The sequence below is a fragment of the Limanda limanda genome, chromosome 6 (assembly GCF_963576545.1).
Source record: "Limanda limanda chromosome 6, fLimLim1.1, whole genome shotgun sequence".
NCBI classification, from domain to species: Eukaryota; Metazoa; Chordata; class Actinopteri; order Pleuronectiformes; family Pleuronectidae; genus Limanda; species Limanda limanda.
In genome coordinates this window covers 24,084,559-24,101,121 of record NC_083641.1, presented here as the reverse complement: position 1 = coordinate 24,101,121, position 16,563 = coordinate 24,084,559, and the positions used below count along the sequence as shown (strand labels likewise).

Genomic DNA, 16,563 nt, shown 5'->3' with positions numbered 1-16,563 from the left:
CAATCGCCACCATAGATATGATGAAATTACTCTGACAACTTATTTACTTACTTCAAGCATGATGCAAAAAGATGCAAATGTAACGTCATCTGTCTCTCTCTCTCTCTCTCTCTATCTATTTCCTCTGACTGAGTGTCTTGTTTCTCCTGAGAGAAACGATCAGCTCGGCACTTTATCTGCTTCATTTAGACAAACTCAGATGTCAATCTTTCCTGGGTTTTTATCTGCATCTGCACTCTTGCTACACTTGTATTATGCATGTGTACAAATTGCTGTGATTAAACTGAACATCACAATTTCATGACTCAACTTTCCAAAGCTCTGCACACATGAGGTCATTTCTTTAATCTTTTGCAACACACCATGTATTATTTATCCCTGTACAGTATAGGAGACTGTTTGTTTTGCTCCCCATGCATTATTTATCATCTATTTTACCCTGATAACCTACTGGGCTCCATAAAATGCACAAAATTGTGCCATTTAAAAACTGTATACAAGGGGGAAAAAAGGAATGTATAAGCTTACTGCTGCACTGCGACCAGGGAAGTTGAAGAGGGCGTCTGGACCGTGTCTCTGGGGCATCTGATTCAACACCGACAACATTTTGACAGCGTGCTTCGGCTGCACAGGTCACAAAGATTAAAAAAAAAAGAACAATAAGAAAAAGCCTTTTTCTCAGACCATTTGGTGTGGTCAATACATCTGGTCCCAGTTCACTCATTCTGCAATTAGTCACTGACAGAACCCAAACAGATCAGTGCGATGTGTCTCTGGCATCACTTACCCAGAGGCCTCCTTCCCCTCGGAGCATGCTGAAGAGCAACTTCAGTTCCTTCACTGTGATGCTGTAGCTGGCTAGCACTCCCAGCATGTCCACTAGCAAGTCTTTGAAGGCAAGATAGCATGCACACACACGCACACACACACAGACACACACACACACACAAAAGAAAGAGGACAGAGGGAAAAATCTTCAAATGCAGCTGCACTTTACAGATATTATAATTCTCCCACACTGCAGAGGAGGTGTTTGTGGTGATTCGAGAATTCACAGACACCAACTCCCAAGATGATAAACTGTTTTTTCTTGACTTTAACTTTCACCGAGTTCATTGTCTGTGAAATTCCATTATATTCATCTCAAAAAAACATTTCTACTACAATTATACGCAAACTTGACCTAAATCAATGTGACGTCCATATGGTAAATTGTTTAACTTCAAGGCACCGCAGGGAAAATGCATTTGGATTTCCTCAGCTGAAACATAATTTACAAGTTACACAAGGTATGGATGCAATTTGGACCGTGCAAAATAGCACACGTGTCACTGACCTGAAAATAAATTAGCACCACAACCTGAATAAAAATGTGAGGGGCCTATTTCAAAAAGGCCATTATGTATCCAAGATTAAAAAACAACCAGCTGACCCAACTTAATGAAATGTCCATTCCTGATTACTTTCCCTTCCGTACCGTCCTGCATTTGTATTTAAAGTTTAACAGAAATATTAAATTCACTCCTGCTTTGGAAATATTCAAAGCATTACTGCCAGGAGCGTGGGGGGGGGGCGTTAGAATATATCTTCCATCTTCGTCAGCATACATTTCTGGGGCGATTGTTTGAGCGATTTCATTTTGCTAATATAATCCTCCGCCTCAGCTGAACATGAACATACGTTTGCAGTACAACTACTAATCAAGGATCATATTATTAACATACCTGCAATCATGTCTTCCACTGAGCTCATTTTGAGCAGCACCTGCTGGATGAGGCCGACCTCGGTGCACGTTTGCAGGTTTCGGACACTTTTTCTCAGGATGGCCGTGAACATGCTCCAGATTTCCGCCTGACAGGTGACGTCACAGTTCTCCAGCAGCTCCACCATGCACCCGATGCTTTCCGCATCCTGGATAATGAAGTTTGCCTCCATGTCGAACTCACCACCGACCAACTGTATGAGAAAATGGGGAAAAATAGCGAATGTTAAAGAATTATTGGAGTTTTAGACTTTTACATGCTGTTTAAAACGTATTCTGTGATCTTCTGATGGAGCAACACAGATTAAACTAAACCTTCAGGCCGAGCACTGCTGGTTAACCCAGCTTTCAACCCTGGTCTTGATGATGTTTTTTCTCTGAGGGAAAATTAACCACAAGGGGACCCTTTCACATACTTTCAAGACCAGCAATGGAAAAGTGAAGTGGAGGTCTCTTTCATAATAAAAGCTTTCAATCAGAATTCAAGTACCGGTGGAAATACAATTGTCTGGCGTTTTAATGAGAACAGGAGGGGAAGGGGGTCTCTGTAGCCCCACTGCTATTTTTCACGTCAAAAGATAATCACTGCTAAGAAAGTGACCTCAACAACACAGTTCTTCAAGTCCGAGAAGCATGAAATTATCCCTCTGAAGAACTACAAGGCAAATACGGACAGCACTGACAAAAACTGCTGCATCAAAGCAAGCAGGTGGAAAATGGGCCATATAGATAACCTGCTTAGCATTACTGTGATTGACAGGTTATACGTGAGATCAAAAGTGGAACGAGACAGGTCCATGGAGGAATGAATCAAGCCTCACCTCAAGCATCATCACATCTCAGTGCAATGACATCAAAACTATGACTGTCACTGGATTTGAAGATTTGAAAGCTGGTCTCTGGTTGTTGCGCAGATAAAAATAAGTCAAACTTGATCTACTTCCAAGTTAAACTCTTGATGTGCAGTGAAAAATAAATGCTGCACTAATGCACGGAATTTAATTCAGGGCTTGATAACTCATGGGTGGTGATAATAGGCAGTCTGAGTGCACAAGACTCTTAACGTTATGTTAACTGGTATGGAAAATTAAAGGACTCATTATCCATATGCAGCCAATCCTCAGGTTCCAACTGCCACCCCCTCCTAACACCTGCCTCATGCCATCATACTTAAACTAAATCACTTTAAACAAAATACTTGGCAGTACTATCCATATGAAATACTGCCAAGGACATAATCCTAATAATGGAGTCCATGCAATACCTGTCAAGTTCCCTCCTGCTTTAAGATGATTCATAAATTCCACTGAAGGTGCAAGTTTAACTGCCTAACGTGCATCACTATGAAATGCAGAAGAGAACTAAAGAGAATGTGTGCCTCTGCTAACCCATGCAGTTAAGGTTCTTCCAGGTGATTGTGAAATATTTAATTCACAAAATATGAAGGTCGCCGTGACATTTACCTTTGATCACAGGAATCAACTGGAATTAGCTATGGGAAAAATTTAGATATTGTGCTCAATAGGCCGGAAACATGTTTGTAAGGTCACAGTGACCTTGACCTTTAACCAATTTATAATCAGTTCATCCATGAGTCCAAGTAAACACTTGTATCAAATTTAAAAGGGTTCCCTAAAAGGTATTTCTGAGATATCACGTTCATAAGGAAAAAATATATATGGTATGAGGTCACAGCAACCTTGAACTTTGACCTTCAATCGTCAAAATCCGATCAGTTCATCTTTAGGTCCAATGTAATGTTTGTATACGATTTCAAGAAACATCCTCAAGTTGTTCTAGAGCTATTATTTTCACAAGGATAGATGAACAACAAAAACTACTTGGCAGTATATGCTATTCATATGAAATACCGGCGAGGACATAAACCTGATAATGAAGTCTATATTTGTCAGGTTCCCTCCTGCTTTTAGAGGAATTTAAAGTTTCCAGTGAAGGAGCAAGTTCAACTACCTAGAGTGCGGCTCTATGACGTGCAAGAGAAGAAAGGCCTATTCATGCTCACAAGGATATCCAGCTCAAGGTGCTCAAGTCGTGACATTTGTAATAATTGTATGGTTTAACTGTGGGGGGAAAAAGTATATTGTATGTGTCCCCACATCCACATGTTTATGGTTATTACATGGTGGCATCAGGGATACCAATATATAAACGGATAATAAAGAAAAGCCTTTTTATGGCTCCAGAGGCTGTGTTAGGTTGTTCGGCTAAAAAAAAGTCTCTCCCGTTGCAGTCATCATGATGCATTTCACCCAGTATCGCATGCAAGGAGGAGAGAGAGCCATGAGGTCTAGACTAAACCTCATCATTGTTCAGTGCTATTGCTATTTATCACACTATTCACAGGCACGGCACAATCCTCAGAAGTGGTGCAATTGCAGATTTAGATCCTCTGAATAATTTGCACCCATTGTGTGACAAGAAGTAAATAAAGACATGAAATCGCTGATTACACACAAGACACTCGAAACGTATGTTAAGTGGAGTAAATCAATGCAGAGTTTGAATACCACTTAATTCCAGTTACGTAAACCCCATAATAAATGTTAAGGAGTAAATTACCTAAGCATTTAATTCAGGAGCAAAGTTAATTTATATACATTTTAATGGTTAAAAAACATATTTGCACAGTGGCTCCGAAGTAAAAGCAACCACCAAAAAACAAATCATCAGGTTCCAAGAAGATATGTATTCACTGATCAGATTGCAAATATTTCCTCTCAGACCATTAGTCGTCTGCCTTGTTCGTCTGCCCAAAAATAGTTCATTCACAACCATGGCTCTTTAAATGGAAAAAGCTAATTTATGGAAAACAAACCAGTTATGCTCTCATGCGTTTTCCTGAATGACGATGGCCAGGAAAGGACTGACTGGGCGAGTTAAAACTATTAAAAACTTTATAGATGTTTTTGTATGCAGGCTGCAGTAGCAAGGGAGTTGTTGAGTATCGTTGGAGCTTGTGTGCTGGCTGTAGGAAACTGTGCTGCCTCGCAGCAACATCTGTAGCAACAGTTTGCTAACACACAACCTAGCATTACTTAATGTCTTGCCTTCTCATCATTGTCACGGCATCTGTCTGTAAAAAGTATTTTATTGCCATGTGGGAGCTAAAAACAAGTTTGCTTGCCGAGAAAATATAGATTGATGCATAATACAAAACCCATGACAGCAATGTAAGTTATAAATATATGGCCTTCTCTTCTGTCCAGAGTTAACAGTAAACAATGAAAACCAAAATGCAGAAACGAAAACATTATAATTGTTTGGCAAATCCCAATTTACACATTGCATAGTCACACAATGACAAAAAAATTATACTGAAGTTCCAATGGTTGGTAGATCAGAAACTATGTGGTCTAAAGACCTGCTACGAGAACTTTGAGATAAGTGTGTTATGTTCTAGCTTCATTAGGACCAAATGGTTACTTTAAATGAGTTTCAGAGTTTCTCAGCAGAGATGGATGACCTGCCAGAAAGACAACAATCTCTTTAACACTCCATTTATTAGCCTTCCTTGGTATAGAGGCGAGATAGCTTCCATTCCAGCCTGCCTGGAGTTTACAGAGTTGACCTGGCACCACGAGATCAAAATAATCAACTATGCAATGGTTGTTTGCTGCTGTGGTGCAATGCCTGGCTGATGCTGTTCAGACATAACCAACGAGACAGTCTGACGATATCTATCGAGAGACATGAAGCCTGCAAATTTGACAATGCCCAATCTGATAAGAAATAATACAATAAAAGAAAAGGACCAGAAGATGTGATTCCTTAAAACAAAAGGGTGCTTCAGAGAATCTGACTAAGTTAATCGAATATTTCTTTGTTTTACATCTACTATATTTGCAACCTGTCTAAAGATGGCACCAGCTTGTCACTTAGGTCCGTAACATTTCTAAATGTTGAAAATGATTCCTGCCACAGCCATGTATTTGAAATTCCCCTTGACATTAAACATTCAGTAGATCTTTAACCAAGCAATCCTGAAGGCAATTAAAAAGGTGTTACACCGAACCAGCGTATGCAACCGTCTAATCAGCACCACGGAAAAGTACGCCAGTGTCTTACGATATCATTTAACAGAGTAAATAGCTTGTGCGTTGGCGGCCACGGCTAAATGACCCAAGGAGGCACAGACGAAGCAGGCAGTGTAAATATTAGCTCCCTCCAAGATTCAACTAGGAGAATGAACTGTTCAATTTCGTGTCTGACTCCCTGCTGGCTCTCCAGGACTTATCTGTACCATAACAGCACGGAACTCTGACAGTGAGGGAACGTGATTGTACACTCATTTATTTTGCGCCTATCGCTGACTTCTACTCCTAATAGTTTCCGGTGATAAAACACTTGGTTTGTTTACCACAGTTAAACTCAACGGCAGCTCAGAGGTCTGGTACTCAAATCCCGGCTGAGACTCAGAAATGATAGCAATATCAGTAATCTGCACACTACAACTTCTGCTCTGGGAGAAATACATGCATCGTGAATTCAGATGCAAATGAGTCAGGACATTCGAAGAAAGAAAGAAGGAAAGGTGAATTTAGCAATATTCCAATATACCCTATTTACTGCTGGGCTACTGTTCTAATTTATATGGTTACTATATGATGTAAGTACCAATGTGCTGGTTCAAACAAGGGATTTGCAGCCAACCCATTTCACTGATCCCGCTAAGAGAGGCCCAGGGAATGAGAAAAGCTACTGCAGCTATGTCTAATCATATGAATTCAATTACGAATATCTGCTCTGCCTTATTAAGACGCTCAGTAGAGGTGTGGGTTGAGGATTTGGAAAGCAGGAGAAGGTTATAGAAGCAACTCAACTACAATGTGAGGCAGGAGAGTAATACCACTTTGATTAGACTCTGCTCTGGTACCTAAGCAGCTCAGGCTCGAGGACCTGTCAGGGCTGTTACACAAGTGGCAGCCGGCTCCTTTCACTGTAAATGCACAGAGACTTAAAGAGAAGGCCTTCCCTTTATCAAACTAAAAGCAGAACCGCATTACCGGTAATGTCCCTCAGTTACTAGCAAATTGGAGAATAATTCACTGAACTGCCCGCGAGCTTATGAGGTTCGTCACTCTGACGTCCCTGACCTGCAAAGAATGAGTTCGTCTGATGTCAGCGATAACCCAGCCGAGCTTCGCCATGTCTGAGGAAATGAAAGAAGCAAGTACAGAGATTCTTTGGTGTGCTGGTAATAGCTTCCGACCAAGCAGATATTTCTTCTTCTGTGCTGCAAAAACAGAAATTGTTTATATGAAAGCAATTAAGGTGTCTGCTCGGATAAATGGTTCGCCCTCGTGGTTTCCTCTCTCTTAGCAGGTTCGAATGTCTTGATCAAGAATGTTTATATATCTCCGTTAGATAGATTTCATGCGGGCATCATGGCTACTGTATGATACAGGGAATTAAGAGTGCCACATGTGAGCCTTCAAGAATCCCTCCATTTTCAACTGTTTCTGATTAGGCCAGGGCTGAAGGCTCACCGTCGCCATGGTGACAGGCAGCAAAGACTGGACTTGCGACAGCATCCAAGGGAAGCCTACCGTGGCCAGTAAATTGGGTGAAAATAAATAGACCTGATGTCCTATTTACAATGACTGGTGGTTCAGTGCGAGCATTGCAATGAAGTAGTCTCTTGGGAGCAGACGTGGAGAGGTGGGATGTTCTCCCTGATATTTCTAAATTAATAACATATGACGGATTGTGGGTTCAAAGACGCATTCATCCAGCCTGCTAGTTTAAAAGGAATACTTTAAAGTGTGAAATATGTTCTTTTCCCATTATCAAAATCCAACTTCTGCTCCTGAAAATCCCTGCAATCACACTGGATTGGTCACAGTCTTCATTCGGAATATGAACTGGCTTGAAGAAAGTCCCGACTCACTCATCTAATGTTTGTCCATTAGGATTGTGATGCAGTCAGACCGAAATGCTGGAGGCGCGTGTTTGTGAGCAAGCTTGGAAACCTGCTCTGCGTCTGCTTGGTGCATTCATCTTCCAGCATGACGCTCCACCATATGATTGTCAGAGTGAGTGCAGCAGAGTAAAAGACAACAAAAGTGGAGGCCGTCAAAGAGAGGGTATATCTTAACTGCAGCTGCCTTTTAAAACCAAATGCAATCAAAGGGATAATGTGTGATGGAAAATCACAGTATGCATAAGTAAAGAGGAGGAGACAATGAACCGACCATTGTGCAGCCAAGAGCTTAGCCGCACCAGAGGGAGTTGAACACAAAACATCATATCCATACAGAATACTTGGATTTTATAACAACCCCACTCAGAGACAGTCTAAAAATATTTTTCAGCAACAATGAGGCAAAGGCAGATGAGGTTCCTCAGTGAAGAGATGCAACTATAACACAAGCTATTCAAAAACAGCTGTATAACATAATTAGATTGTCATGATTAATATGTAAATCAATTCATCATTTTAATTAGAATCACTACTTTTGAAGTATGTCCATGGAAATATCTCTAATAACTTTGAACAGCTGTATTTTTATGTCATTTATTATTTGAAGTATCAGATTTAAAGGTAATTATCTAATAGAAGCAGTATTAGTCCTTAAATAATGAAAATTAGGGGTTAGAACTAAAGCCTGACAAATGTATAGTTGGCCGATGATATCAAGTATTAAGTCTAATATCAAATGCCAAGCCTCAATTACATTTCTTTGTCATATGGATTTGACAAAAACATCTGGAATTATTTTTGTTAATGTATATCTGCCAATTCATCTGTCTTAGAAATATTATAATCCCCAATATCAGCATCAGCTCCAAAAAACCATATCGGTGTGGCCCTTGTTAAAAAAAATACAATAGTAGAAACAGTCAAATGAACAAACCATTATATAAATGAATAATGATGAATATGAAAATAATTACGGTCAATTCAGCCATACTCATTGACTTTGACAACAGTACTTGGTAGAGAAACTAAAAACTGAATTTTCTCAATTCACACATTGTCAACTATTGTCTAAGAATAAGTAATTATCTCAATCCGACTGCCACATTGGAGTGACAGCCGACCAGAGCCAAGAGCTGACCTCACATTCACAGCTCCAGTCTGACAATAGCTCCAGTCTTTCTTCAATGTGTACACGCTAAAACTAATGACACGTATTCATAATGCATGAAGGTATTATGCAAACGATTGTCTCTGCAGGAAACTATACTAAAGAGTTAGGCTGGAACCCTGGCCAGAGCCAATCTGTCTTTACTTTCAAATGTCACCAAATAAAAGGTCAAGCCATTTAAGAGAGAGGGGTGAGGACCATTGCAGGGGGGGTGGGGGGGTGGAGGGTGTCAAATAAGTAACAAATGAGCTAATTGCATCTGAGGTTCCTTTAAGTTTGATGAATGGGCTTCACATCAATGCTGAACCATTCTAATGACCGCACTTCAAAAGCCTGATGTATCCACTCTGCCTGGCTGATGAGTTAAGCACAGAGCGGCGCACTGACGGAGTTTGAAAATAATTGTTCTTTTTCTCGTTGAAAAAGCAATAATTGTCTCTAGAGAACACACACACACACACACACAAACACACACACACAGAAATAGAACAAAAGAGGGAAAAAAGACGAAAGAACAATGAGCCAAGTTGGAAATAATAACCACATTCTTGTTTATCTGTCTCCTTGTCCTTAATGTATAATCATGGACAAAACCATATGTGCTTTCAGATCACCATACTTTTTAAGTTTTGGGAAAATGCTGCAAAGTTCATACCACTATAAATTTGTATCCTAAATGTGCTGATGGTGCATAATTTGCACAACTGATCTCAGACAAGATGGACTGATTACAGCATATTTTGCAGAGATCTGTGACTAGTGGAAATGATGATGATTACTTCACCTCACATTGCTTCTCTTTGTGCTTTGCTGCAACGAGAAAAAAGCTCCCGTCCACGACTCATCTGCAATATGCTCCAACTAGAAGCACATCTTGTCTTTGGTTACAGAAAAAACAAACATGTTTGTTCTGTTCTGAGAAAACTCACATCAAGCTCAAGGTACTTCCTGGAAACTAACAACATGCACTAGATCTGCTGTCATGACGGGCAGGTATGTAAATTATAATGTACTCTGCGTTCACATGGGAACAGTGATCGAGAGCGTGCGAGTCAGAGAGAAACCTCTTTGACAGCACTTCATTTAATTATAGCTATGCAAACTGACCATTAACTTATATTTCGCTTAATGAAAATATACGAGAGAGGCACAAGAAAGCTGCACTCAGAATCTATATACTGTACGTCAGTCTCTAAAGTGGCGACACACTGGATCATATGCTCCTGCCATTGTTGAGACAGTGGAACATATAATGTGGATTCATATTGGCATTCCCCCTTTACGCTTTCATGTGAAACTGCATCTATTTAACTATAGGGCCAAACATTTAATTCTGGCTTTGTAGTTTACTGAGTCACTTCAACAAAAGGGATCTTGCACAGAAAAATACAAAACATGGCAAGAGTATGTTGCATAGTCTCCTGAACAAAATTAAGCACCAGCAAGAAATTGGAAACAAACCTCTCTCATCTTCCTACAGAGTGTAAAGCAGATGCTTACATCGTAATGGACAGTATGGTACGTGATTAAGTAGCTCTACCTCGACAGGCGGGAGGACGTAGACAGCGTAATGCCCACTGCATAATGGCCAATGCTTTCTGTGGCATCTGGAGAGTCTGCTCTGTCCTAGAAAGTAGCCTCAGACTAACAGCTTACAAACAGCAGCCACCTGGTACATGTGAATATCTGAGCACGTCCCCTGTGCAGCAAGTGTAAGTGAGTGTGGCTCCTCAGTGAGTGTTCGTTTCACACCCGTATGTCTGATGGTGGCTGAGCAGTGTTTCAAATTGCCGACACTTGTTTCCTCATCGCTTTGACACCATATTTATTATTTCAATGATAACAAGTGAAATGCATGGATTGAGCGTGAAATTACAGTTTATGGAAGAAACAATGAATATTTTGTACCGAACATAAACAGCAGTGCTGACTGTTTGATTGCATTTAAACAGATATTTAGTGTAAACCTACCAGTAGGCCTGGAAAGGATGTGACCTGAATCAAAGATTACCACCTTCACATGTGACCAGACTGTGATTGAGATGTTAGCAGAGCCAGTGTGTTGTTTGTGGAAACACTGCTGAACATTTGAAGATTACAGTGTTTATGCGTCACTTAACTGAACGCCTGCAGCATACAGATGTTGCTAACAAGCCCCCAGGAAACTGGAGATGAAAGGTGTTTCAAAATGATTCAGTCTGGGAGTCCATCAATGAGGGGTAAGGGAAAATGTTTGCAGTTAATTGAGCCAGGCTTCGTTTCTTTACTTCTCTTTCTTTCATTTTGACAACTTCCTACCTTCAACAGCCTCATGAGGACTCAACTACACCCGTTTCAAGAAGTCAGGGTCGTAGTGGACCTCAGTTTCCACAGACTACATTCCCATAAAGCAATAGTGTAAGTGTGGGTTAACTGGAGCACCACAGGGACCCTTCAGACAGCAGTGATGGAGGTTCCTCAACTAGTGTGAAAGCACTGGATCTCCAAATGAACAAAAGTGTCAGATTTTATCAATTTTTGTTATTTCTCCAAGTTGCTAACAGCTAGTGTTGCACCCTGACTTCCTGATTACATAATAGGTGTTTTTATCTGAAGAAATAAAATAGAATAATTTGACCAATCAGTCATATGATTGTTACTTCTGGGGAAAATCCAAATTGCTCTTATCAAATAGTGACTAGACATCTAGAGCCTGACCAACATGATTTTTAGAGGCTGATACAAATATCTATGAATAAAAAGAAAGCAGAAATACAACCAAATATATCAAACTTTACTGAAGAATTTAAGAGGTTTTTTTCTGTAAAATAAACACATTTTAAGCACATATATCACATATGCCGTTTCTGATTTTATCAGCCAACAGATATATGTCAGCTCAAACCTAAAAGATCGGCCTTTCTGTTTGAACTGTCCTGAAGTCTGACTCAAGATTCAGAGGCTGTAGGGGAGAACAGCTACATCGTGTGTTTGTGAGGAAAGTTGAAATCAGGCTGGCGAAGAGCAACATGAGCCCCTATGTTTATTGAATGGCTTGAGGTTATCCTTAAAAGTGCGGCTGAGGGCAGACATGGCAGACCAACAGCAGGCATATGGAGCTCACTGCTGCTGAGACTTGGAACTCCTCAGCCCAGCAGGCTAAGCCTCCAACAGCTCTCGGACTTAAAGGCACAGCAAAGAGATGGATGCTGAGAGAGGGAGCAAATGGAAGAGGTGACAATGCTACAGGAAGAAGAAGAGAGACAGAGGAGAGGGCACCAGAGAATGGGGGAGGGCCGTTGAATAAGAGACAGAAGCAGAGATAAGAGAAACGCACGGTTATTCTGACCAAAGGAAACTTTTCAATTTAACTTAATTTGAATACATTATCTTAAGGTGCTTAGGGTCATGTTCATACTATATTATAGAGAGAAATACAACAGTGCAAACTTTGCATGCGTATCCCTGACGACCCGCAGAGGAGCAGGCTCAACGACTGTGAAGTCTGGTGGATGAGAGGTTTACCAGGATAAAGAAAATAGAGCTGGGGCGATGCATCCCCCTAAAGCCCACATCATCGATTACCAGTGTCACAAAGATAGTTGTGCAAGATCGAGCATTGGATTCCCCCCCCCCCGAAAAGAAGCTGCAGCTACAAAACCTAGCAGAGGATCATCTGAAGTGAGGGACTACTTTCGACAGAGACCGAAGCTCTGCAAATTGGAAATGGCTTATCACAGCACTACAGCAGCCCAATGCACGGTCACGTGAAGCAGAAGCATCTCAGACAGGTTTGTTTAAGAGGCAGCTAACCCCCCCCTGTAGTTTACTCTATATGCCCACACAAGCACGACCTATTTGCATTATTAACAGCCAGAAGAAGTCATTAATGTAACGCTGCTGTTATGGTAAATTTCACCATGCCTCATCTTACACTGGTATCAGGAGTTGTCTATTTTCTGTTGTTTCAATCTGCAAATCATTTCTAATATTTTCAGTATTGATGCAGAAATACATTTGGCAGTGACATTCTTACTCAAGTGATGAAATGAATTCCCATTATCAATTTTCAAGTGAACAAAGGGTTAAAATGACACACAGTGATTCAATTAATCTGCACTCACTTGCCAAGTTATTAGCTTAACACCAGATAAACCAAATTCTGTATGATACAGCAGGAAAGCAATAAATCCTCGATGAGTCACGCCAATATTTCAGGATTTGCGGTCCAGTATTTTTTCCGATCGGGGAAATCTGATGAATGGCGATTGTTATCATTACTAATATCCTACCACAGCAGTGATGTGGAGAGATTACAATGATGATTGAAGACTGAAAATGGTCAAATGAAACCTACAGAAACACAGAGAGAATGTAAAGAACCAGGGTTTGAATCCAGGAGAACACAGGTCTGACTGCAAAACCACCAACGCAGCATTTAAAATATAAGGACTTTGTGGTGACACTGTAATGTGAGAGGAGAAATCATGTGGGTTAGTCCAAAACCTGTTGACAGAGAGAGGACACTGAATCTTCCTTGTGTGATCTTCCAGTCAGCACCACGGCCGAGTGACCGCTCCACACCGAGGATCATGGTCGGCCCACATATCTAATCTCATCTTGATCCTGGCAGCGTACAGCTGTGTGAAATGTCCTGATCTCTGCTCCCTGCCACAACATCAGAAATGTGTCATTTCATTTCTAAGATGGAATAACACGGCTCTGCTGTAAAAGTAAATTCCTCCAGGGGAAGAAAAACAAGCAACAAACTGAACGAGTGACTTCAACTAATGTAGCACGATCACACACTTTAAAATTTGTTTTTTCATTTTATACCTTGAATGAAATAATTTGCCTCCTTATTCCCAAGACTTTAACCATCTGGTAAGTTTCCCTGAACTGACACAGCTGCTGAAAATTATTTCAATCCTGAGAAAATTATATCAAATAAGCAGTCCCTCAGCAAACTCTAAAAAGCTATTTATGATTTATTTAGGGGGAATAGGGTCGGTGATCACACACAAAAAGAGCACAGATGCACCGAAAACATGACCTGAATTTTAAAAGCACTTTCCACTCACGAGTGTAAGCGGCCTTACCTTGGGAGAGGTGGGAACTCTGTTTTCATCTTCTCTACCAATAAATTAGGGGGGAAAATGAAATGTAGCAAATCGGAAAAGCACAGAAAGTGCAATTTATCGAGACGCCTGAATTTAAAGTAAAGTGGTCAGGATGGTTGCCCATGCTTATGCCTAAATTATCAGTAATAGCATGACTCCAATTTCCATCTTGAGGTAAATGGAATACACGAAAATGCATGTCAGGTGTGGTAAGATCGTTTAGTCCTGTGTAGCGTATTAGAGGTTATTTAATTTGAGTCGGAAAGTGGCGTGGAAAGGATTATTCGATGTGACATCATCATGTTAACACATTCACATGCACCTCTGTGATTTCTGATTAATAGAAAACAACCACCCTGCTTAACAGGAAAATAAAACATAACAATTATAGAATAATAGTAATAAAGCTATGAGAGCACCTGCAGAAAAATGGGTCATAAGAAAGAGTCTTGCATTCATTTTGAAAAGTTGCCTCTCCCTGCGAGCTATGGGACAGCAAGATATTATTCAGATCTCCAGAGCGAGAGGGATGAATACATTTAAAAGTTTCAAGGTGAAGCTGGACAACATTGGAATCTGGTGTCCTGTTTTTTTCGAATATATTTTCATATCTTTTTAACAGATTGAACTGTCCTGAAAAATAAAAATCATCTACAAGTTCTCAACCTCCCACCGGATAAGTTACGCTTAATCCTGTCACGTCGTTAAAAAAGAGACTGAACAATATGGATTGTTTTTATACCGATAGCAAAATTAGAGAGCAAGAAATGTCTGATAACAATTGGTAAAAATAATAATACAAATATTCATCATATTAATCATTCCTAAGATGTCATTGTCAAACCTTTATGACAAAGATATGTGATTGAGGATGGATATTTTACAGTTTAACCATAAAACTAAATAGAAAACACAAATACAACCTTAAGATACAACATATAGATTTTGAATTAAAAAAAAAATATGTTTTTAATTTTAAATATTAACATAAATGTGTTTCCTTTAAATAAAACATTTCTTATCTGGGTATATTGGCAAACATAAACGCAGATACCTGTGAAGATACCTCAGGATATATATATATATATCATGGGTCAACCAAAATATTAGTGAGGCTCTATTTTATAAGATACAACATAACATAAGAATAACAGCCTAATAATGCCGGGCAGTTTGATTTGAATGCACTTAACGGACATCTATGAAAGCACTTTGTATTTTTTCCACTCTACTAATTAATCACACCTTTTTAGCTGGCCACACTTAGTGGGGCAGTTAGTGGAAAGCCGAATGGGTCCAGAGTAAAAAAAAAAAAAAAAACTCCCCAAGCCCCAGTGCTTTTCCTATCTCATATTCACAGCTTACTGTGTGGCAACACTGGCCTGTTTACTATTCTGGCGGGTTGTATCATGTGGTCGTTCCTCTAATCCCTCGAAATGCTTGGAATTGTCAAACAGGAGAAGTGCTCACCTCTCCAGAGGGGGAGAGGAAGAAAATTAAAAAGCAATCTTGCAGGAAATACATCTCTCAGAAGGAGAGGGGTTGTGCTGTGTGAACACATCGACCAGGACACCTGACTGAACGAGAGCACTACATCTGAGAGAAAGCAGAGATATCAAACAATGAAGGAACAAAGATAAATGATCTGAATGGGAAAACCATGTTAATCCAAAGAAGATGCTTCCCGAAAGCTATAATTGTGAGAATCAGCAGCTAATTACGTTTGACCAAAGATAGACAGTCACCTTGACGGGATTCTGCACTGCAGCAGTCTCCTCCATTCACCTTCATTGACACAGTCGAGCTAAGTGGTATAATCCCATAAACAGGACAACTGAACGCAAGACAATCTTCCTCTTCCTCTCTGAACACACAAGTGTCAACCGAGCCTTTTTTTAATTCCCGGCTAATTAAGCACATTAGATATGCAGCAACAGTTGTGAGCTGGTATTAACCCCCGCTGACCTTGAGATAAAATTGTGGTGGAAATCAAGCTTGCTTTTCAAAGACATGGTGTTGCATCTACACCGGGTGAAGCAGACAGCTGGGCAGAGACCCAGCAGCTGAGTGGTTTTATGATTAGTGTGCACAGTTTTCTCCTGCTGTCAAAAGACATATGCTCTCCTGATGTCTCATACACTGTACCATAAAGAGAGAAGCAAGGTGCAGCCATCCAGAAATATCTGCTGCTCGATTCCGTGTGTGGCGCGGTGAGCTACCGTGTGGCGTGGAGCAGAGCGGGGGGGTTTAGAGGTCCACCACTGATATAAACATCTCTTGCGTGATACAGGGTGGAAGAGTATACTGCATTGCAGCGACAGAGAGGGAGGCAGAAGGAAAGATGGAGACCAGAGAGGGTTCGGATGGACTTTCAGGGGCCCAAGAAAGGCAAAGAAAAAATGAAGAGGGGATGACAGCAGAGAGCTCTTGACTCTGTCCTCTCCAGATCATCAAAGTGACACTTCTCTTACCCGTCTGGGACTGGGACAAGATGTCCTCCAGGTTAAAAACAGAGATCAGTATGCAGGTCACAGAGCTGAGGAGGGGAGAGGAGGAAAGTGGTGGAGACAGTCCACAGTGTTTACTGCCGCAA

At 40.6% G+C, this 16,563-nt stretch overlaps 1 protein-coding gene across 1 annotated transcript in view; it reads right to left on the bottom strand.

Moving 5' to 3' along the window:
• LOC133003401 (neurobeachin-like) overlaps positions 1–16,563 on the bottom strand; it is a 187,641-nt gene that overhangs the window by 149,013 nt on the left and 22,065 nt on the right. The window contains exons 2-4 of the mRNA XM_061073124.1: positions 1,725–1,956; positions 788–888; positions 529–624 (exon numbers count right to left, since the gene is read on the bottom strand). Of these exons, the coding sequence (XP_060929107.1) occupies positions 529–624; positions 788–888; positions 1,725–1,956 (429 nt within the window). The remainder of the gene's footprint in view (positions 1–528; positions 625–787; positions 889–1,724; positions 1,957–16,563) is intronic.